Genomic DNA, 23,359 nt, shown 5'->3' with positions numbered 1-23,359 from the left:
GACAAGTATAACACTCGACATTTGCTTTATCAAACCCTTGTTGATTGTAGGTTTGAGAATAACCGCCTCTGTATTGTCCATAAGAATTTCGACCTCTGCCTCGATAAGTGAAGTTTTGACGTCCTCCCTCGTTTTGATAATTCTGACCTCGTCCTCCTCGACCACGATAAGCTCGACCTCGACCTTGGTTGTATCCACCACGTGATGTCCCAGACTCAGACTTCTTATTTTCTTGGATTGACATCTTCGCTTGTAGCATATGATCAAGTGAAGTAGTGGCCTTTTTCTTCATGCGTTGCTCGTGGACTTCCAATCTGCTCTGCAATTGGTCGATGGACATGGTGTTGAGATCTTTTGATTCTTCAATAGCAGCAACGACGTGCTCAAATTTCAACGTCAAGGAACGAAGAATTTTCTCAATGACACGAACATCTTCAATGTTCTCTCCTTGCCTTTTCATTTGATTCACAATAACTAATGTTCTTGTGAAGTAGTCTGAAATGCTCTCCGTTTTAGACATGGCCAAACTTTCGAACTCGCCACGTAGAATCTGCAGTCAAACTCGTATCGCCTTTTCAACCTCATCACTACTAAACTTTCCCCACTCTACTTGTCTATTCGAGACCGATTTGTGCATTTCGTTATACTTCAATCCTATATTTCTTTTGGCTCCTGGAACCATCAACGATACAGAACATAACGACACAAGGAAGAGAAGCATGAGTGCAGAAGATACCATCTGTTGGGGAAGCAACACATATAACATAGAACCAGAGCTAAGAATCTGAACAATATGAATATACACATTTCCAGCAATAGTGATGACTAGAATGCCTAAAGCTGCCATGTTTAGTACAATATCGTTATTCTCCGTGGAGCCCAACGATGTCATGAAATTATTCATAGCGGTCGACATCATATAAAGGCTGCTAAGCCTCGCAAGTTTATCGTTGGAAGTGAGGTCTAAACATGGCTACTGCTATTGACAGGATTTTGACAATGGGCCCAAACGATAATTCTCGGGTATTTTTTTGACAATGGGCCCAACAATAAGACCATTAATTTTATGTCTTGCATGTCTCGCATCTTTCTTATCCAATAAGGTTTATGAAAATATTCTCTTCCAGACACAAAGACAAATCTCTTTCAACTACTAATCTAAATAAAGATGAACAAATAAAATAAATGAACTGATTAAATTTCAACTAGAGACAGGTAGGGAATAAGTTATTAATATTCAGACCATGATTATAAAGCGCCATCCAAATTTGACCCCTAATTTGGATGTGTTTCGTCGCTAAATATTCCGTTCATATTTTGTAACAACCTTAGTAGTATGGAAACCATTAAGTGGAGTACAGCTAAGAATAATTAATTAATTAAATGACATGTTAATCGTGCCTCAATATAATATACTTATAGAATATTATTATCGCCAAATTTATGTCAGGTATAGTTGATAGATTTACATAGTAATCTGATTACTGATAAGGTTAATCCCTAAAATTAGGCATTACAGCTGCCCTCCATAAAAAAAAAGGATGAAAAAAATTGGCTGTCTGAAAGCATCTGGCAGTGCAAATGGTTCAAGATTCTTGAGTTTATATAGGTAAAAAAATATATACACACTAGCTGATCACATGGATCTTGAACCCTAAAATAATACTACAAATTAATATATGTAATCCATCTATTTATGTAATAGTACATCTCTATCTTCCTAAACTTATTCATTAATTATGTCACCTCTACAACTCTTCATCTCTATTTTCCTACTTCTCCCACCATCACTACCCTCCGCGGCTCTACATGCCAAACATGGATGCAAGGACCGGTGCGGGGATTTAGTGATTCCATATCCATTTGGAGTCGGCCCAAAATGCAGCCTCAACCCACATTTTGACATCAACTGCAATAATTCAAAAGCTTACCTCTCCATTAATAAGATTAAGAAACAAGTGATTGAATTCAATCAAACTTACATTCGCCTCAAAAACCCCTTCATGATTTCAGCTTGCTATGATGAGGATCTGTCAACCCACAATCAACATAGTATGACTATGAACTTGTCTGGAACTCCCTTTGTGCTCTCGGATAGAAACGTGCTCACTGCCATCGGGTGTGATGATATGGTGCTGCGATCCAACAGGAGCTCCGTCCTTGGCGGCTGCTCCACGTTTTGTGCTGACAAGAATGATACCGGCTTCGGAGATTGCCACTTCAATGGTTGTTGCCATCAAAATCTAATCTCCGGTAACTTCTTTTTCCCCCTTCCCAAAAGATAGAAATAAATGAATATACATTTCCAACTTAAAATGTACATATTTTAACATAATTTTGTAAAATTAAGGATTAATTATCTTATCTATCAATATCTTTACTGGTTTTATCGATTGATTCTCGATCTCAATATTTAAAACTTTGTCAATTCTATCCCAATCTTTCCACTAATCACACGTGTCAGTGTGACATCTGCTTTATGATGGATTGGAGTAGGTGTGGCAAAATGGGTAGCAGGTAACGTGTAATTCTCATTTCGACCTGATTTCCGCCGGGTATTGGGTACCCGCTACCCGACGATAACCGGAAACGGGACGGGATCGGATAGTATGTTTTAGAGTTTTGCGGGTAGCAGGTATACCTGCTTCCCACGCGGGTATACCCATTAGTCCCGATAATACCCGATATTATTAGTATTAGCTATATATAATTTTTTAATACTTTAAATAATCTAAGTGTTCTAAGAGATCTTTTGAAAAAAAAATTATATTATTGCTTTTTTTTGTTTTTAGATTTTTTTTACTCGATCCGAGCCGAACCGAATCATAAAACTGAAATTTTGTCAAAAGCTTAAACTGAACCAAATTGAAAAACTGAGCAAAAATTTAAAATTTCAGTATGTGAATAGTAGTGCGTGTATTTTGTGTATAGTATGCGTAGTGTGTGTAATTTTTGTGTGTAATGGGTGTGTAATATGTGTAGTATGTGTATTTTGTGTATAATGTATGTAATGTGTTAATTATGTGCATAGTGTGTGTAGAGTGTGTAATGGGTGTGTAATATGTGTATTTTGTGTATAATGTATGTAGTGTGTTAATTCTGTGCATAGTGTGTGGTAGAGTGTGCAATGTGTGGAGAGTGTTTTTGTGTATAGTGTGTGCAGAGTGTGTATTTGTTAAAAAAAATAGTTGGATGCAGTATAATTTAAGTATGGTTCAAAGTTCTTTTTCATTCTCATATTTTATGAATTCCTATTAAAATTCATGTAGCTAACTATTTTCAGAGAAGGAGGGCGTATTCTAAAATTTGATTTTAACTCGCAGGAAAAAGTTTCTTGGAAGCGGAACTGATTGACTTAAGCGGAAGATTACAGCGTAAGAAGCTTTTCCCATGCAGCTATGCCTTTATCCAGGAGTATACAGATACGAACGAAACCGTATTTTCATATCCATTGTACTACCTGGATAACTCAACGGCATTGTTAATGATGATTGGGCATCTGCATCAAGGCCACCGGTAGTGCGCTTGGACTGGATCGTTGGGGCTGAGAACTGCAGCCGAGCTAAGAATTCCAACACGACTTACGCATGTCTAGATGAGAGGAGTGTTTGTGTTGATTATAGATATCCCTTTGAATCTGATTTTACAGGATACACATGTAGCTGCGCGCAAGGGTACGAGGGAAATCCTTACTTACGAGGAGGATGCCAGAGTTAGTTTTCTATTTATTTCAAGTTTCCATACTTGATATGAAATTCATCAAATGATGTTCTTATTTGCTTCTTTGATAGCAATTTCGTCTTCAATTGCGAAACATGGATGCATAGATCAATGTGGGGAAGTATCGATTCCGTTTCCATTTGGTGTGGGTCCGAATTGCTACTTGGAGCCATCTTATGAAGTTGTTTGCAACTACAGCACCAACCCCGCAAAACCCTACCTCCGTCTTTTCAACACTCAAATCGCGGAGCTCAACTCATCAAAAATTATTGTTAACTACAGGAATGTATCTTCAAATTGCTACGATCGGTCAGAGTTAGACTATCAAGTTGATCGGAGCTTGAAAATTGACTTGTTGAAAACGCCATATAGATTATCTGATGACAACTGGATCACCACCGTTGGCTGCAATGTAATGGTTGTCGGAGCTATTGGACAAGAAAAACGAAGTTCTATACGCAGCAGCTGCGCAGCCATATGCTCTGACAGAAATATCAATTATGATGGTAGTGTTGAAGGAGGGTGCAGTTATGGAACATCTTATGCAGGTGGTGGTTGTTGCAGAGTACCCATTTCGAGAGGTAGTAATCAGTTGATGTTTTCGTTTCTAAAAAGAATGCAATACATATTTTTGGTTTATAGCACTAACATTTTTTGATAAGCTCATTATAGTTATGAAATTGTATACTATCTTGATAAGGAAATGTTGTAGTTGTAAATATGTAAAGAGCTTTGACATAAGCGAAATATGTGTTGGATCATTTGCAGGTACGACTTACCTTGAATCAAATTTGACTCATCTTAGTGTACCACGGACAATTATAAATAGTTCTTGCAGCTTCACCTTCATTAAATACACCGAAAGTGTAGAAGATGGTAGTAGTTTGGATTCATATACGGATTACTTAAACCCGGTCCAACGTGATGTTCAGCCGAGCATGGCATTGGATTGGAGGATTGGAGCGATGAATTGCAGAGAAGCACGACATCTCGCTAACTTCGTATGCCGAAACAATAGTGATTGTGTTGATTTTAATGCGACGCTTGGAGGGTACCTATGCAACTGTTCCAAAGGATACACAGGCAATCCTTACCTCAATCCAGGGTGCCTAGGTTGGTAATCTATACTCTTTTTCCTTGTTATGCTATATATAATGATTTAATTGGAAATAATATATGCTTTACCAAACAGATATTGATGAATGCGCTGTTAATACAACTAATACATGTGTCTCAAATTCAATTTGTGAAAATGTTCCGGGGACGTTTCACTGCTCGTGTCTGAAAGGGTATATTGGTGATGGGAAAATAGATGGCACAGGTTGCATTCTGCCGCCTTCCAAAACCAAGATGATTATCTTGACAGGTAACAATATAATGTTTCAGCTCTCATTTCAATCCGTTTAATACTCCCTCTATTTTCTACATATAGAAATTCTTTTCTCTTTGTTCGTTTCTTAAAAATAGAAACTTTTCATTTAGGAAATGGATCTCTCAATCCACTAACACTAATTCCACTAATATTTATTTTCCCATGAAACCCCCTTAAGATAAGACAATAGAATCAATCTAGATCTCAATATTAGAAATTTAATGATATAGATATACTCCTCCTAATAAAAATCGTTAGTTACATATATACTCCCTCCGTCCACCATTAGGAGTTCCGGTCACTTTTGCGCACTTGTTTTATAAAAATGATAATAAATAGTTAAAGTGGAGAAACAGTAAAGTAAGAGAGAGAATAATATTAAGAAGAGTCTTATCTCTAGTATTCTCTTTCTTACTTTACCGTTTCTCCACTTTAATTATTTATTATCATTTTTATAAAATGAGGGTGCAAAAGTGACCTGAACTCCTAATAGCGGACGGAGGGAGTATCGATTTGAGGGTAAATTGTATAAAATATAGATGCTACTGAAATAACCACTTTTCCTCTTCTAAAATTCTAAAAATATGTTAAAATTTTGAATTTTACATAACACTTTTGATTTAAATTATTTTCCTAACAAAAAGTATATCAAAGTAAACTTTTTCCGTCCACAACCATGACAATTTTTTTTAGATAGAAGTAATAGATACTCAGATATGCAGCTCATTGGGCTTTACTTATCTATAATATTTTGTTAATTTTCTCACTCTCAAGTTTGCATGTAGGTATAGGCTCTGGATTGGGGTTTCTGCTTCTTGTCTCTGTGTTTTTTTGGTTCTGTAAATTTTTACGAAAGAGAAAGGAAAAAATGGTAAGAGATAAATTCTTCAAACGAAATGGTGGTCTTCTCTTACAACAACACACGAGTGAAGGTGCACTTGGAAAAACAAAAGTTTTCCCTGCAAAAGAGTTGGAGGTGGCAACAGATAACTTTAACGAGAGCAGAATTATTGGACAAGGAGGGCAAGGCACTGTTTACAAAGGAATGTTATACGATGGTAAGATTGTTGCGATAAAAAAATCAAAGTTGGTCGAGGTGAATCAGTTGGAACAATTTATAAATGAAGTGGTGATACTATCGCAGATCAATCATAGAAATGTGGTCAAACTATTGGGGTGTTGTTTGGAGACTGAGGTTCCTCTTCTTGTTTATGAATTCATGCCAAACGAGACACTTTTTGATCTAATTCATGATCCAAATTGTGAATTTCCATGTACATGGAACATGCGTTTGAAAATCGCAACAGATATAGCACGGGCACTAGCGTATTTACATTATGCATCTTCCGTGCCTATCTATCATAGGGATATCAAGTCTAGTAATATCCTACTAGATGAAAAATATGTTGTCAAAGTATCAGATTTTGGAACTTCGAAATCTGTTGCTGCAGATCAGACTCACTTGACTACTCTAGTTAAAGGGACGTTTGGATATTTGGATCCAGAGTATTTTCAATCTAGTCAATTCACGGAAAAGAGTGATGTTTATAGCTTCGGGGTGGTTCTTGTCGAGCTTCTTACTGGGCAAAGGCCAATATCTCTTGATAAAACAGAAGAGGAAAGAAGCCTAGCAATACGGTTCCTTGTATGCATGGAAGGAGAATGTATGGACACAATTTTAGATCCGCAAGTTCGGGAGCAAGGAAGAAAGGAAGAGGTGACCCTAGTTGCGAAGCTTGCACAAAGATGTTTGAACATGAAAGGGAGAATGAGACCAACTATGAAAGAAGTTGCCACTGAATTGGAAAGTTTTTAGGATGTCTGAAATATCAAGTGGTGTTAATGTTGAATCAGAAGATGTGATATCTTTTGAAGACATGCCCACTATGATTTCAGACATTGAGTACACATGGACGGACAGTTACAAAATTGCTTCATCATCACCAGACACGCACCCGTTAGTGTTATTTGAAAGTGCATCATAATACATTTAGTAGACTCAAATGAGATGATCGACACTTGGTTTTATGTTTTTTTTATCATATGTTGTAGATTTTTAGATTTGTGATGTTGTTTCTTTGGTATTTAGTTACTTCATAACAGTGTTATAATTGAAGTTTACAATATTAAAGTATGAAGTGAAATTATGATTCTTACTAAATACTCCCTCCGTCCCAATAAATATGAAACGTTTGCTTTTCGGCACAAGATTTTATGAAGTGTTGTTTTGTGAGTTAAAGAAGAGAGAGTAAAGTAAGAGAGAGAGAAAAGTAGAGATAAAATTATTTCTATTTTAAGAAACGTTTCATTTTTAATGGGACAACCCAAAAAGGAAAACGTTCCATTTTTAGTGGGACAGAGGGAATACTTTTTTATCTCGATTTTTCATGCTCCCTCCGTCCATGAAAATAGTTTCATTTGTTATTTTGAAGTGTCCATAAAAATTAGCCTCATTTTAAAAATGGAAACTTTTTCACATACTTTCTCCCCTTTTTCTTCTTCTCTCCTACTTTTTGCACTTTTTCTCTCATCTCTCTTACTAGACTAATCGCTTATTATAATTCATGTCATTTACAAAATTGGGACTATTTTTCGTGGACGGATGAAGTATTATATTTGTTTAATTTTAGGATTGGTGTTAGAAAATGAACAAAAGTTCATTGTCTTGGAAAATATTTTCATACCTTTCATATGGTACGTCCATATAGTAAGACTGGTATCAATAGGGTAGCATGTATGTGTTGATTTCTAATCATAATTACTTAAATATTACGAAAAGTGATGAAACATCTGCATCAGAGCATCTCCAATGGCGGCAAGCGAGCCGGCTAGCCGATTCCCGGCGCTGGCCGGTCCGCTCGCCGAACCATTGTGGGCGGCGAGCGCCAATTCGGCAAAAAAATAGGCGAGCGCTGGCCGATGCGCTCGCCGATTGACTCGCCGCCATTGTAGGCTGGCGATCGGCCAGCGGTTTTTTTTTTTTTAATTTAATTTCTATATATACGCGATTTGAACGTCATTTTCATTTGCACCGCTTGTTTTAACGAGTTTTCTCTCTCTCTGAATTTTTGTACAAGAGCAATAACGCGAAATGGATAACAACGAGTCTACTCCAGTGACGAGTGGGTCTCAAACTCCCACGGTACCCGTGGGAGGTGGATGGAGACCGATGGGTGGTACTACAATATGTACCCATGGCAGCAGATGATGCCCGGGATGGCAGCCGGGGGTAGTGGTGTGCCGGGTTGGCAGGGTATGCCGGGGTAGGAGCCGGGGATGCAGCCCGGGATGCAGGGGACGTCGGAGAGGGGGGGGGGGGGCAATGTCTATCGCCTCAGTCTTGATTTTTTTACTGCTTCTTCGCAGACATCGACCCCAACGGAGATGCAATTCACTGGGGTGGAGACTTTCTCCTTAGAGGAGTTGGGGATAGATATCGAGGATGCGGACACTCCCGTTCAAACGGGAGGAGTAGGCGGTGGTCAGGCCGCACCGAAGAAGAAGAGGAAGGGCAAGGGGGTGGTCGGCGAGTCGTCGCAGCCGGCTAATGACGGCAGCCCGGCACAGAGAAAGTGGACGGATGCGGAGAACGTGGCGTTGTCCAGGGCTTGGGTGAGTGTTTGCGATGATCCCCTCAGTTCGAACAATCAGAAGATCGTCAACTTGTGGGCTAAAATAGTAGCAGCCTACAAGAGATTTTGCCCGGAGGGGAGGCAACACAGCGGGGAGGAGTGCCGGAAGGGATGGGAACTTATCAGGTAGGGGTGGCAAATCGTGCGTGTTGTGTCGTTATCGTGTTGACACGATAACAACAAACACGAACACGACCCGTTAAGAAAACTCCAAACACGAACACGAACACGACCTGCTACCCTCAGACACGAACACGACACGAACTCATTAACGACACAAACCACTTTGGGTCAACACGACACGATAACAACACATATACGACACAACACGATAACAACACTATAATAATAATATTATAATATATTAATATTATTTCTAATATGAAAATTTTAATTTTAATTTTAATTTTAAATTTTTAAATTTTTAAAATTTTAAAATAAATAAAATAAAATTATTATTATATATACTTAACATGTAACACGAACACGACACGAAATAATATTATAGTATACTTAACGTGTAACACGAACACGACACGAAATTTTCGTGTCCTTATCGTGTCGACACGATAAGGACACGAACCCAATAAGCTTTGACACATACCCATTAATTTCGTGCGGATTCGTGTCGTGTTATCGTGTCGTGCCAAAAATTGCCAGCCCTAGAATCAGGACTGCGGTCTCCCGATTTGCGGGCTTGTACACCAACGCCCTCCGCATGAAGACCAGTGGCCAGACTGACGAGGACTGCAGGAGGATAGCGGAGAGCGCATTCCGCGTGCCGGGGACTTATAAGGATTTCACCTACTAGAACTGCTATCTGGTGCTGATGGATTTCGAGAAGTTCCGGGCGGGTGTCGATGCTGGCTGGCCGAAGAAGCAGCGGCTGAACCTCGCTGGTGACAACAGCAGTAGCGGTGGCTCCCACGAGCTCCCCGAAGATGTTCAGGAATTCCCGACTCCTCCAACGTTCACTCGCCGCACTCGCCCGGTTGGTCAGAGGAGGGCGCAACGGGTAGCCAAGGAAGGCGCCGGGGGTCCCAGGAGGTCCAGTCGGCATCCCCCCCAGTGGCAAGTCGCCAGCCGAGCTCGCCCGTATCGGGCGTCAAGCGACGCAGCTGAGAATGCATAAGATCATAGGTGAATGGAGGGCGGCAACTGACCCCGTGGAGAATAGGTTTCTTCATGACCTCCTCGAGAGTATGCAGGTCGATTTGGCGGCCGCCGCGGTAGAGGCAGGGGGCTCAGATGCGGCCTCAGATGCGGCAGATTTGGGGGTCCCGGGTAGCGGCGAGTAGAGTGAGGCGGGGGCTCGTGTGTGGAAGCCCGGTTTTTTTTATATTATGTAATTTTTTTTAATTAATGTACTTTTTTTATTTAAATGAAATTAATGAATTTTCCCATATATGCGTCGTAAATTTAATTCTGTATTTTGTGTTTAATTTCGTAAATTTAGTTGTTTTTTTAATTTTGTTTGTTGTGGCTAGTCTATTGTTTGTCCAGTTGCTTGTCCTGATGATGTGGCAGAAAAAATTTTAGTGCTGATGATGAGGCAGGAGGTGTTTGTGGCTAGCCTATGGCTAGCCTATTGCTATTGGAGATGCTCTCACTACCTCATCTAGTCATCTTAGTGGTGTAACCTTGTGAACTCTTCATCGCTACAAGGATGCCACAATCGCTATCTCATCAGGCGGTGGAATTAGTGGATTATATGTGATGTCTCCTAATTAAGTTAATCAACATACTATGTCTATAATAAATATCTCATTTTACTTTTACTCTCTTCGTCCACCAAATATTGTCTACATTTATAAGTTGGATCCGTCCACAAAATATTATCCACTATGTTTGTATTTTTGGTTAGTAGGCCACACTTTCAACTAACTCATTAGAATCAGATTATATAGTAAAACAAATAGTATATAAAAGTGGGACCAAAATCACATCAAGTTTTATATTGCCTCCGTCTCACAAAGATGTCACATTTTCCTTTTTAGTTTGTCCCACAAAAGATGTCACATTTTCCTTTTTGGAAAAAGTTCTCTCTCACATGAATATAAAAATTATATTTTCTCTTTCCATTTAACACACAAAACAAAACTTCCTAAAATCCCGTGTCGTCCCACAAGTGTGACATTTTTATGGGATGGAGGGAGTAACTCTTTTTTCTTTAAATTTCTCAAAACTCGCACCAAGTCAATGGACAATATTTGGTGAACGGGATACTACTTTTAGTAAGTGGACCATACATTTCACTAACTTATTTAATTCACAAGAATTACAAAAAAAATTTATATAAAAATAAGACATTTATTTGTTAAATCCGCGCTAATCAAATATGAGACACTCGATAGGGACCAGGTGGAATAAGACTTTATGAAAATATTCTCGTCCAGACATATTCTCGTCCAGACACAAACGACAAATCTCTTTAATTCGAACTACTAATCTAAGATCTACAAATAAAAAAAATGAAATCATTAAATTTCAATTAGAGACGGCTAGGGATTAAGTTATTAATATTCAGACCATGATTATAAAGCGCCATCCAAATTTGACCCCTAATTTGGATGTGTTTCGTCGCTAAATATTCCGTTCATATTTTGTAACAACCTTATTTTAGTAGTATTCCAATTGATAGTGTATGGAAACCATTAAGTGGAGTACAGCTAAGAATAATTAATTAATTAAATGACATGTTAATCGTGCCTCAATATAATATAGTACTCCCCCGTCTCATAAAAGATGTCACACTTGTAAGACGGCACGGGATATTAGGAGGTTTTATTTTGTGTGTTAAATGGAAAGAGAATATAATTTTTTTATTCACGTGAGAGAAAACTTTTTCAAAAAGGGGAATATGATATCTTTTATGGGACAAACTAAAAAGGAAAGTGTGACATGGGGGGAGTACTTTTATGTAGTAGAATATTATTATCGCCAAACATTATTATGTTAGGTATAGTTGATAGATTTACACAGTAATCTGATAAAAAAAAAAAAAAAAGGGGGACGAAAAAAATTGGCTGTCTGAACGCATCTGGCAATGTTAATGGTTCAAGATGATCTTGAGTTTATATAGGCAAAAAAATATATACACACTAGCTGATCACAATGATCTTGAATTCTAAATAATACTACAAATTAATATATGTAATCCATCTATTTATGTAATAGTACATCTCTATCTTCCTAAACTCATTCATTATGTCACCTCTACAACTCATTATCTCTATCTTCCTACTTCTCCCACCACAACTACTCTCCGCGGCTCTTCATGCCAAACCGGGATGCGAGGACCGGTGCGGGGATTTAGTGATTCCATATCCATTTGGAGTCGGGCCACATTGCAGCCTCAACCCACATTTTGAAATCAACTGCGATTCTTCCAAAGCTTACCTCTCCATTAATAAGATTAAGAAACAAGTGATTGAATTCAATCAAACTTACATTCGCCTCCAAAACCCCTACATGATTTCAGCTTGCTATCATCAGTCAACTGACAATCAACATAGTATGACTGTGGACTTGTCGGGAACTCCCTATATGCTTGGGTGGGGAAACGTGCTCACTGCCATCGGGTGTGACGATATGGTGCTGCGATCCAACGGAAAGCATTTTGTGTAGACAAGAGCGATACCGGCTTCGGAGATTGCCACTTCAACGGTTGTTGCCACGAAGAACTACGCACCGGTAATTGTCAAAAGTAGATAAATTTTAACATTTCCAAGTGAAAAAGTAAATATTATTCCCTCCGTCCCGGCTAAGATGACACATTTCTTAGCCGGCACGGGGTTTTAGGAGTTATTGGTTAAAGTGTTTAATGGAGAGGAAAAAATGTGGGTTTAAGTATTAAAAGAGAGAGAGAGCAAGATGGATATTTTAAAATGAGTGAGAAAAAGCGGTTGAGTGTATTAATTGGAGAGAGAGAGTTTCCAAAAAAGCAAATTGGGCATCTTAGTGGACAAACTAAAAAGGAAAATGGGTCATCTTAAACGTGACGGAGGGAGTACTAACATTACGATAAATTTTAATTCGCAGAAACAAGTTTCTTAGAAGCAGAACTGATTGACTTGAGCGGAAGATCGCAGCGTAAAAAGCTTTTCCCGTGCAGCTATGCCTTTATCCAGGAGAGGACATATTGGAATGAAACTGTATTTTCATATCCTTTGTCCTATCTGAATAACTCAACGGCATTGGCAAATGATAATTGGGCATCTGCATCACGGCCACCGGTAGTGCGATTGGACTGGACCGTTGGGGCTGAGGACTGCAGCCGAGCTACGAATTCCAGCACTTATGCATGTCTAGCCGAAAAGAGTGTTTGTGTTGATTATAGAAATTATAACAATGATGTTGTAGGATACACATGTAGCTGCGAGGAAGGGTACGAAGGAAATCCTTACTTACCGGGAGGATGCAAAAGTTAGTTTCTTTTTCTCCCCACATCTATTTATTTAAAACTCATAGGTTATTTCATTATAATTTATATAGAACTATTAAAAATTTATGTGGAGATATTTGAAACAAGAACAAAAACATATACTTTGCGGTAACTTGCCTCATTTGCTTCTATGCCAGAAAATTCCTCTTCAAGTTCAATTGTCGAACAGCAACGTGGATGCATAGATCAATGTGGTAAAGTATCGATTCGATTTCCATTTGGTGTGGGTCCAAATTGCTACATGGAGCCATCTTTTGAAGTTGTTTGCAACACGGACACCAGCCCTGCGAAACCATACCTCCATCTGTTGAACGCTGAAATCGTTGAGCTGAACTCATCAAGAATTATTGTCAACAACATGAACATTTCTTCAAATTGCCACAATTTGTCAGACTATCAACTTGATCGAAGCTTGACAATAGACTTGTCGAAAACGCAATACAGATTTTCAGATGGCAACTGGATCACCACCACTGGCTGCAATGTTATGTCTGTCGGGGTTATTGGAGAACGCGTACAAAGTTCTATTCGCAGCAGCTGCTCAGCCATTTGCTCCGACGGAATGAGTAATTCTTACGAATGCCTGTATGGACAAACATCTTATGCAGGTGATGGTTGCTGCGTAGTACCAATTCCAAGAGGTAATAATCAGTTGATGTTTTGTTTATAATAAGAATTGTTTATAATAAGAATTCAACAGATATCTTCAGTTATATACTCGCTCTGTTCACAAAATTATGTCCCAATTTAAAGTCTCACTTAATTTTTTTCACATTAGGTAGTGGACCCTACACTCTACTAAATCCTTACAATGATATTCTACTTAGTTGGACCTACATTCCATTAACTTTCACATTTCCTAAAACTCATGCCGAATCAAAGTGAGATTTTAATTTTCATAGTACACTTCCTAGAATCCTATTCAACCTGCATCTCTAGTACTACAAAAATTTGTTAAACAGATGATCACCTGAAAATGTAGAAACAATGAAGTTATAAGATATTAAAGAGCTGGACATAAGTAGACATGAAATATGTGTTGGATCATTTGCAGGTACGGCTTACCTTGAATCAAATTTGACTCATCTTAGTGTACCACGGACAAGTATCAATAGTTCTTGCAGCTTCGCCTTCATTAAATACGCTGAACGTGTAGAAGATGGTAGTAGTTTGGTTTCGTATATGGATTACTTAAACCTGGCCCAACGTGATGTTCAGCTGAGCATGGCATTGGATTGGAGGATCGGAGCGATAAATTGCAAAGAAGCGCAACAGGATCTCGCTAACTATGTATGTCGAGATAATAGTGATTGTGTTGATTTTGATGCTACGCTTGGAGGGTACCTCTGCAACTGCTCCAAAGGATACATAGGCAATCCTTACCTCAATTCAGGCTGCCAAGGTTGGTAATCTCTACTCTTTTTCCTTGTTATGCTATATATAATGATTTATTTGGAAATTGATCTACAAATATATGCTTTACCAAACAGATATTGATGAATGCGCTGATAATACAACTAATACATGTGTCTCAAATTCAATTTGTGAAAATGTTCCGGGGACGTTTCACTGCACGTGTCTGAAAGGGTATATTGGTGATGGGAAAATAGATGGCACAGGTTGTTTTCCACAGCCACCATCCAAAACCAAGATGATCATCTTGACAGGTAACAATAAAATGTTTCAGCTCTCATAAGTCATCAATCTGTTTAATATATTTTTCTCTAAAAATCGGGTGTTTGTATGTCATACATATTGTATCATTTCGTTAATATATAGTACTCTATATACGTATGGCTGCGATACCCTATGCAACCCCCCTTAAGATAAGACCATAGAATCAATCTAGATCTCTGGACTAGAAAATTGATGGTATAGATATATCCTCCTGGTAAAAATTGTTAGTTACAATCATATTGATTCGAGGGTGAATTAGAAAATAAAGATGCTAGTTAGATAACCACTTTTACTCTCCTAAAAATATATTAAAATTTTGAAATTTCCATAACTCTTATCAAATTAAACATTGTCATCCACAAACAATACAAACTTTTTTTTAGATGGAGTTAGTAAATTATCAGATATGCAGCTCATTGAGCTTTACTTATCTGTAAAATTTTGTTAATTTTCTCACTCTCAAATTTGCATGTAGGAGTAGGCTCTGGATTGGGGTTTTTGCTTCTAGCCTCGGTATTCTTTTGGTTGTATAAATTGTTGCGAAAGAGAAAGGAAAAAATGGTAAAACATAAATTCTTCAAACGGAATGGTGGCCTTCTCTTGCAACAACAAACGAACGAAGGTGCGCTTGGAAAAAACAAAGTTTTCCCAGCAAAGGAGTTGGAGGTGGCTACAGATAACTTTAATGAGAGTAGAATTATTGGACACGGAGGTCAAGGCACAGTCTACAAAGGAATGTTATATGATGGTAACATTGTAGCGATAAAAAAATCAAAGTTGGTCGAGGTGAATCATTTGAAAGAGTTTATAAATGAAGTGATGATACTATCGCAGATCAATCATAGGAATGTGGTCAAATTATTGGGATGTTGTTTAGAGACTGAAGTTCCTCTCCTTGTTTATGAATTCATGCCAAACGGGACACTTTTTGATCTAATTCATGATCGAAGTAGTGAATTTCCATGTACATGGAACATGCGTTTGAATATTGCGGCAGACATAGCTGGGGCCCTAGCATACTTGCACTCTGCATCTTCTGTGCCTATCTATCACAGAGATATCAAGTCTAGTAATATCCTCCTAGATGAAAAATATATTGTCAAAGTATCAGATTTTGGAACATCGAGATCTGTTGCTACAGATCAGACTCACTTAACTACTCTAGTTAAAGGGACGTTTGGATATTTTGATCCAGAGTACTTCCGGTCGAGTCAATTCACAGATAAGAGCGATGTTTATAGTTTCGGGGTAGTTCTTGTCGAGCTTCTTACTGGGCAAAGGCCAATATCGCTTGATAAAACAGAAGAGGAAAGAGGCCTAGCGACTCGGTTCCTTGTATGCATGGAAGAAGAACGTATGGACATGATTTTAGATTCACAAGTTCGAGAGCAAGGAAGAAAGGAAGTGGTGACCCTAGTTGCAAAGCTTGCACAAAGATGTTTAAACTTGAAAGGAAGAATGAGACCAACTATGAAAGAAGTTGCTACTGAATTGGAAAGTTTTAGGATGTCTGAAATGGCGAGTGGTGTTAATGTTGAATCCGAAGATGTGAGATCTTTTGAAGATATTCCCACCATGATTTCAGACACTGAGTACACATGGACGAGCAGTTATAACAATGCTTCTGCATCATCATATAGACGCATTTATAGTAGACTCAAATAAGATGATCAAGACTTGGTTCCATGCGATCTTTGAGATTAATGATTGGAATATAAGGAATCGTTTTACAATTGTTTTAATTTTTATTTTTTTTTATCAAATGTTGTGAATTTTTTAGATTTGTAGTTTTGTTCCTTGGTTATTTAGTTACTTATTTTTGTTATTATGCTGAATTGAAGTTTAGAGTCTAATGAATGAATTGAAAGATTATTATTACTGAATGTTTTATTATCTCAATTTAAATATTATATTGTTTAATATTATTAGTCTAATGAAATACATAAATCAGTTTCAAATAGACAAGTAGAGTGGGGAAGATTTAGCAGTGATGAGACTGAAAAAATGGTGAAAGTGTGTTGGGTGATGGCTGAGACTAGCAGCCCTCAGTTTGTTCTGGCAAGGTCTGTCATTTATTCTATTTCCGGAATCTTGTGTCTTCACATAGCTTGGTCCGTAGGCTGGATTTTAAACATTCAGTCTATGGGGGTGGCAATTGGAATTATTGCTCCTATGATGAGATGGTTCGCTGCTTTGTGGTTCAAGAGTTCTGAAGTGGAGAGAAAGAGCTTCAGAGATGAAGTCAAGGTTGACCCATACTGGACTTGGAGGCTGATCAAGTGGGGAGACAGATCACTTCCATTCCAAGTTCAAAACCGCGTATGCAAGAAGCTACTTTGTGATGCAGTTAGATTTGTTATGAATTTCTGCATTCGGAGTTCAGATTCTCTTTGTTTCAGCTAGCAAACTAGTTTTGTTCCTCTCTAGATTTTGTAGTGTAGTTTTCTTGTGTTTTTGCAAGAATGTAAGGCCTGTTTTAAGGCCAAGGGAAGGAGCACTGGTGGATTTTGGCCATGTTCTTCTACTTGAAGGTGAGCCGCAGTTTCCTTCCAAAGTCCTCGAGAACATCTGCAGCGAGGCGGATAAGCTGATACAGGTAGGTGGGAAAAGAAGCCCAAGAATCTGATCCAACTTCTGAAGAAATCTTCAAACTTCAATGGGGTGGCACGATTTGACAGCGGACAAGTACCAAGCTTGCATTCTCAAGAGCTTCCAAATTGCTGGTCTCTGCCTGTGGTTACTTTGACAGCCATTTCAGTTGCTCTGACCAACATTGCTGATGAGAAGGTTAACCAGTTATTGGTTTGCATTAGTGAGGGTTTTCCCATCATGAAGCTTATTGAGGAAACTCTAGACGGAACTGGAGTGTTAGAAAGCATGGTCAGAAGAGCAGCAGATGTTGTTTGGGTTGGAGATGAAGTATACAGAAAATGGGATGACATGGATTTGAAGGGAACGAGAATGAGAGGCGAAACACACAAGGAAACACTGCAAAACCTTTCTAACATTGCAGAAAAGATTGTGAGAGAATTTATGGCCGAAACGAGAGATATAGCTGCTAATTCAATGTTCAGGATTGCTCAAACAATCTTGGTAAGATTGGGAGATGGCGAGAAACAAGCTGATGACGAGCTATTTGAGAGTATTTCCATCACCATCTCGGATATACTAGCAGCATGCCTCTCCAATCTAGTGCAAGTCATAGCGTTGAAGTGTCACAGAGAGGACATCAGAGAAAGGGAAGAAAGTGTGAGGCGAGCAGCAATTCTTCTTGGTAAGAGCAGAGAGATTCTTGAAATTCTGCAGGAGCTTGAGCTTCCGAATTTGGATGTGGAGAGAGCTGCTAATATTGACGAGTGGAGGGCATCCATGGCGCTGGATGTTGAAAATCCTTTGGCATCTGCTTCAACATAAACAAACAGGCAATGCGACGATATAATAGTGTGCTAGTAATTTTAATTTTCGTTTCGTAGCAGTGCCTGTAGGTTTCAATTACAAAATATGTTCCCGTCAAGGATGGTTATTAATTAGCTCCTCAGTTCTACATTGATTCACTACTTATGATCTTGCTAAAAAGTTTTCTGGATTTACGACAATCAAGTCTCTCTCATGGTTACAATTTTGATACTTTATTCAATGATTATATGTAGTCATATTAGGCAACAATGAGCAGGATATAGTTATAAACATCAGGTAACAAAAACAAAATTCAATGCATTCTCTACAATAAAACATTTCCAAATTTTTTGCTACTAGGCCTACGGCACGTACCTGAGAGAAGGAACTTGCAGGGTTTTCTTTGGCATCTGCTTCAGCATCATCAAGTGTCAATGCAACAATATAGTGTGCTAGTTTCTTAGTAGTGCCTGTATTTCAATTACAAAATTATGTTCTCATCAAGGATGGTTATTACTGGAGCCACTCATTTCTGCATTCTGCATTGAGTTACTACTGAATTTTCAACTATATTTATGCTCTTGTTAAAAATTTCTTCTGGATATACAACAAACAAGTCTCTTTTTTGACTACTATGTAACTACTTTAGTCCTTAATTCAATGATTCTATGTAGTCATGAAGTGATAAATGTCAGTTAAAAAAACAAAAATATATGTATTCAGTGACTTGTGGGACATCACTACATTTATAAGGTGGAACTATCAACAACTAATACTGCTGACTTTTAAGGGAGGACTTGTGTTAATGCAGCAAAGACTTGATACTCTTTTGATTGGAATAGCAGAGAAGTTGGTAATTAAGAGTGTGGTACAGGCAAAACCAAAGAGAAACAGACAGAAAACGAATCAATATTATTAGCTATCGAGCTCATGGCTTCATCCCCAGATGAAGAATATCCAAATATTGTGCAAAAATCACTCGACTCAACTACGCCATGGATAGGCATGTATATTGCAGCAGCTTCTGCTGTTTGCACCCTTGCAATGGCGGTTGATGCTTTCATTGGCTTCCGAAGAAAAAAGTATTGGATCCCATGTAAGTATTTCTCTCTCAACGCTTTCTCCCTCACGTTATTAGCAGTAGCCATGAAACTGCCTTTGGATCTTACAACCTTGGAAAAATCCTCCGGTGATATTATCGCAAGGATGAGCAGCCTCGTTTTGATGTCTTGTTGCATGAGTAATTTCATGACATCTTTGGGTGCCATGGAGAGTACTGAAATTGTACTAAACATGGCAGCTTTAGGCATTCTAGTCCTCACTATTGCGGGAAATGTATGCATTCATCTTGTTCAGATGCGTAGCTTTCCATTAATATTATATGTCTTGTTGTCTCAACACGTCATATCTGCAGTCATCATGCTCATTTTCCTCGCGATGTTATGTTCTGTGTCGTTATTAGTTCCGGGAGCCAAAAGATACATAGGTTTAAAGTATAATGAAATGCACAAATCAGTTTCAAAGAGACAAGTAGAGTGGGGAAGATTTAGTAGCGACGAACTTGAAAATATGGTGAAAGGGTATTGGGTGATGACTCAAACTAGCAGTCCCCAATTTGTTCTGGCAAGGTCTGCCATTTCTTCCATTTCAGGACTCTTGTGTCTTTTCACAGGAGTAAGTACCATCCCCCTTCCGTTTGTTCTTGCAAGGTTTCCAATAAAAGGATTCACTTTGGATGACAACGGAACCAAAAATAGCACCATCATTTCTTTAGTGTTCCATGTATCGGACTATGGCTGGTCTGTCGATTGTATTTCAGTCATTCAGATTACTGGAGTGGCAATGGGAACTATTGCTCCTCTGTTGAGATGGCTTGCTGCTTCGTGGTTCAAGATTTGTGAGATAGAACGAAAGAGCTTCAGAGATGAAGTCAAGGTTGACAAGTACTGGACTTGGAGGCTGGTAGAGTGGAGAGACGGGTCACTTCCTTTTCAAGTTCAAAACCGAGTATGCAAGAAGCTACTTCGGGATGCAGTAAGGTTTCTTCTGAATTTCTGCATCGGGGTTCAGATTCTCCTTGTTTCAGCTGCCAAACTAGTTCTGTTCCTCTCTGCTAGATTCGGTAGTGCAGTTTTCTTGTGTTTCTGCAAGAATAAAAGACCGGTTTTAGTGGGAGGATCGGAATTTGGGGAAGGAGCACAACTGGATTTTAGGCAATATGTTATTCTACTTGAAGGTGAGCCACAATTGCCTTCTAAGATCCTCAAGAACATCTGCAGCGAGGCGGATAAGCTGATAAAAGTAGGCGAAAAAAAGCAGCCCAAGAATCTGATCCAACTTCTGAAGATGTCTTCAAACTTTAAAGGGGTGGGACGATTCGACTGCATCCAAGTTCCAAGCTTGCATTCTCAAGAACTTCCAAATTGCTGGTCTCTGCCCGTCGTGACTTTGACAGCCATTTCAGTTTCTCTTCTCAACATTGATGAGAAGGCTAACCAGTTATTGGTTTGTATTAGTGAGGTCTTGCCAATCGTGAAACTTATCGAGGAAACTCTAGATAGAACTGGAGAGTTAGAAAGTATCAGAAAAGCAACAGATATGGTTTGGGAAAAAGTTGACCTGTACAGAAAATGGGATGACGCAGATTTGAATAGCATGAGAGTGAGAGGCGCAACGCACAAGGAAACACTGCAAAACCTATCTAACATTGCAGAAAAGGTTGTGACAGGATTTATGGCTCAAACAAAAGATATTCTAATGCAGAATCCTCTAAATTGGCCTCCTAAAGTTATAGCTGCTAATTCAATGTACAGGATTGCTCAAACAATCTTGGTAAGATTGGGAGATGGCGAGAAACTAGCTGATGACGAGCTATTTGAGAGCATTTCCATCACCATCTCGGATATACTAGCAGGATGCCTCACCAATCTAGTGCAGGTCATAACATTGAAGTGTCACACAAACGACATCAAAGAAAGGGAAGAAAGTGTGAGGCAAGCAGCAATTCTTCTTGGTGAGAGCAGAGAGATTCTTAAAACACTGCAGGGGCTTGAGCTTCCAAAATTGGATGAGGAGAAAGCTGCTAATATTGACGAGTGGAGGACATCCATGGCACTGGATGTTGAAAATCCTTTGGCATCTGCTTCAACATAAACAGGCAATGCGACGGTATAATAATGTGCTAGTTGTACTATACTTTTATCTAATTTTCGTTTCGTAGCAGTGCCCGTGGGTTTCTGTTGCAAAATATGTTCTCATCATGGATGGTGTTTAATTAGCCCCTCAGTTATACATTGACTCACCTACTTCTTTCAACTAACACTTATGATCTTGCTAAAAATTTTCTGGATTTACAACAATCAAGTCTCTCGCGGTCCTATTATGATCCTTTATTCAATGATTATATGTGGTCATATTAGGCAACAATGAGCAGGATATAGTTATAAACATCAGGCAACAAAAACAAAAATCTATGTATTCTCGATAATAAAACATTTCTAAATTTTCTGCAACTAGACCGTGCAGCGCGTACCTGAGAGAAGGAACTTCCAGGGTTTTCTTCATCGACTTCTGAATGTTGGGGGAAATCAAGAATCTTTACTAGGTCCCTTCCGGTGTGAAGTGGAGACTCGCAGTGTACAGAAACAAGTTCACCTTGTTGTGAGCTCAACAATGTTGCACATGATTTCACAGATGGAAGATAAGAATATGCAGTTCTTGACCGAGAAAATAGCACGCTCTACCTGGAATTAATTCGATGACTAACCTGAAGAATCTTCTCTGCCAGCCATTGGTTTCTAGCATCTTGGACCACAGATTGATTTAAGCAAGATAAAGCTCTTTCGCAAAAGCAACAAACTACTTGCCGTATGTCCCAGCTACTTCATTTGTCCTAATAGGCACTTTCGAGGCCTTATCACCATACATTGACCTATTCGTATATGCAAGTAAAAGGCGAACGTTTTTTAGTATATAAGAGTAGGATCTTAGCAGATAAACAACAGATCAACCCTCCTGAACTAAATTGAGCAAAAAGCACTAAAAAGGCCAAATAGAGTTAACCTGGAACCAAAAAGACCTTACTGTGCTTATGAATACCGAACAGAATCGAACGTAACATAAAATTCAGTAATAATTTAGGAAATACGGAACAACTTCTGTAAGCATGAGATGCAATTGTCAATAGAAAATATACCAATGAAGGTAATCCTAATTTCAACATCAAGACCTCAATCTACAGTTCCATAAAACAACATCATACTTGTTGATCAAAGATGTAGTCTTTTCAGCAATTCAACATAAAATTGATAAAAAAAAAACTAACTAATTAAACATAAACACATACACATAAGCTAACAACAGCTCAGCTTTACCACAAGACAAGAAGAGAAAATAAAGCAAGATCAATTTTAGCTGATGCCAAAAGGCGATGAAGAAACAGAGCAATCAGCTACACATCAGAACTACACGACGAGAAAATTAAGAAAACGGCGAAAAAAAAGGCTTTTCAAGGATGAAAAATTAACCAGGGTGATCTCTCCTAGTGGAGTAGTGGTGTACCCACGGAATACTAAATCAGCCTGCTCGTACCAATCAGGCAATTCATCAAACAGCTTACCTGCATTGAAAATAAATTTATAAGAAGCGTATATTTTTGTACCTCTAGAAATCTGAATAACCGTGTAACTAAATAGATTAATTCAACTCACATACATAATAATGTGACTAATTAAATTATTCCACACCACATGTATCACAATTTATTTTTAAAATGTTGAAAATACCTGGAAACCAAGTCAAGATTACTTGCACAGTTGCACATTTGATGAGGATAAGATAGAATATGTCGGCCTATTAATGGAATATATTTATAGATTTGGGGTTCACTATAGTATCATCGATAGTCATTTATCTGCAATTGGCAAATCACTGGTAGCGTCAAATAACTGCTGAAGTTGGAGGCTGGTTTTCTTCTTTATAAAAATAAAAGCGACATGCACGTTGCATGTTCCCAAACTATCCTCTCAATTGGTACTACTTTACTAAAAGAATAAAGAAATTAAAGAAAAGAGGCATATAAGTTTCAGGCTTAAATAAATACTCTTTTCGCTGAATTAT

General features: G+C 38.5%; 1 protein-coding gene, 1 long non-coding RNA gene and 2 pseudogenes across 9 annotated transcripts; 3 read left to right on the top strand and 1 right to left on the bottom strand.

Moving 5' to 3' along the window:
• The first annotated feature begins 1,718 nt into the window (after window positions 1-1,718).
• Window positions 1,719-7,194, top strand: LOC125186326 (wall-associated receptor kinase-like 8; annotated as a pseudogene). The gene is made up of 6 exons (XR_016130373.1): window positions 1,719-2,253; window positions 3,324-3,712; window positions 3,792-4,301; window positions 4,489-4,833; window positions 4,913-5,086; window positions 5,878-7,194. The product of XR_016130373.1 is annotated as a wall-associated receptor kinase-like 8 (transcript).
• A 4,737-nt stretch (window positions 7,195-11,931) lies between these two features.
• Window positions 11,932-16,728, top strand: LOC125188819 (wall-associated receptor kinase-like 1; annotated as a pseudogene). The gene is made up of 6 exons (XR_016130469.1): window positions 11,932-12,417; window positions 12,766-13,149; window positions 13,306-13,809; window positions 14,223-14,570; window positions 14,659-14,835; window positions 15,321-16,728. The product of XR_016130469.1 is annotated as a wall-associated receptor kinase-like 1 (transcript).
• LOC125188821 (uncharacterized) lies at window positions 13,127-23,262 on the bottom strand. Of its 5 annotated transcripts, none has more exons than XR_016130470.1 (6): window positions 23,026-23,262; window positions 22,768-22,859; window positions 21,774-22,172; window positions 18,617-18,711; window positions 14,234-18,245; window positions 13,127-13,786 (listed from the first exon to the last, which is right to left on the bottom strand). It is a non-coding gene; the product is annotated as an uncharacterized LOC125188821 (long non-coding RNA). The 5 variants fall into 5 exon arrangements; XR_016130471.1 differs by having other exon boundaries at window positions 13,127-13,751; XR_016130472.1 differs by lacking the exon at window positions 13,127-13,786 and adding an exon at window positions 13,904-14,138.
• LOC125188820 (uncharacterized) lies at window positions 19,086-21,556 on the top strand. 2 transcript variants are annotated; one of them, XM_048085878.2, is made up of 2 exons: window positions 19,086-20,959; window positions 21,055-21,245. In XM_048085878.2, exons 1-2 carry the CDS (start codon window positions 19,172-19,174, stop codon window positions 21,103-21,105), a joined length of 1,839 nt encoding a protein of 612 aa, XP_047941835.1. In that variant the 5' UTR covers window positions 19,086-19,171; the 3' UTR covers window positions 21,106-21,245. The 2 variants fall into 2 exon arrangements, with proteins under 2 accessions (XP_047941835.1, XP_088914651.1); XM_089058525.1 differs by having other exon boundaries at window positions 19,086-21,556.
• Window positions 23,263-23,359: the final 97 nt, after the last annotated feature.

This window comes from Salvia hispanica, chromosome 5 (assembly GCF_029641045.1).
Source record: "Salvia hispanica isolate PSC_SH4W2 chromosome 5, Shi_PSC_v1, whole genome shotgun sequence".
NCBI lineage: Eukaryota > Viridiplantae > Streptophyta > Magnoliopsida > Lamiales > Lamiaceae > Salvia > Salvia hispanica.
The sequence above is the reverse complement of the archived record's forward strand: the minus strand, read 5'-3'. Positions and strand labels throughout refer to the sequence as shown.

What these genes read in the sequence shown, in the direction of transcription:
- LOC125188820 (XM_089058525.1), top strand. Translation starts at nt 19,172, where the DNA reads ATGGCTTCATCCCCAGATGAAGAATATCCAAATATTGTGCAAAAATCA.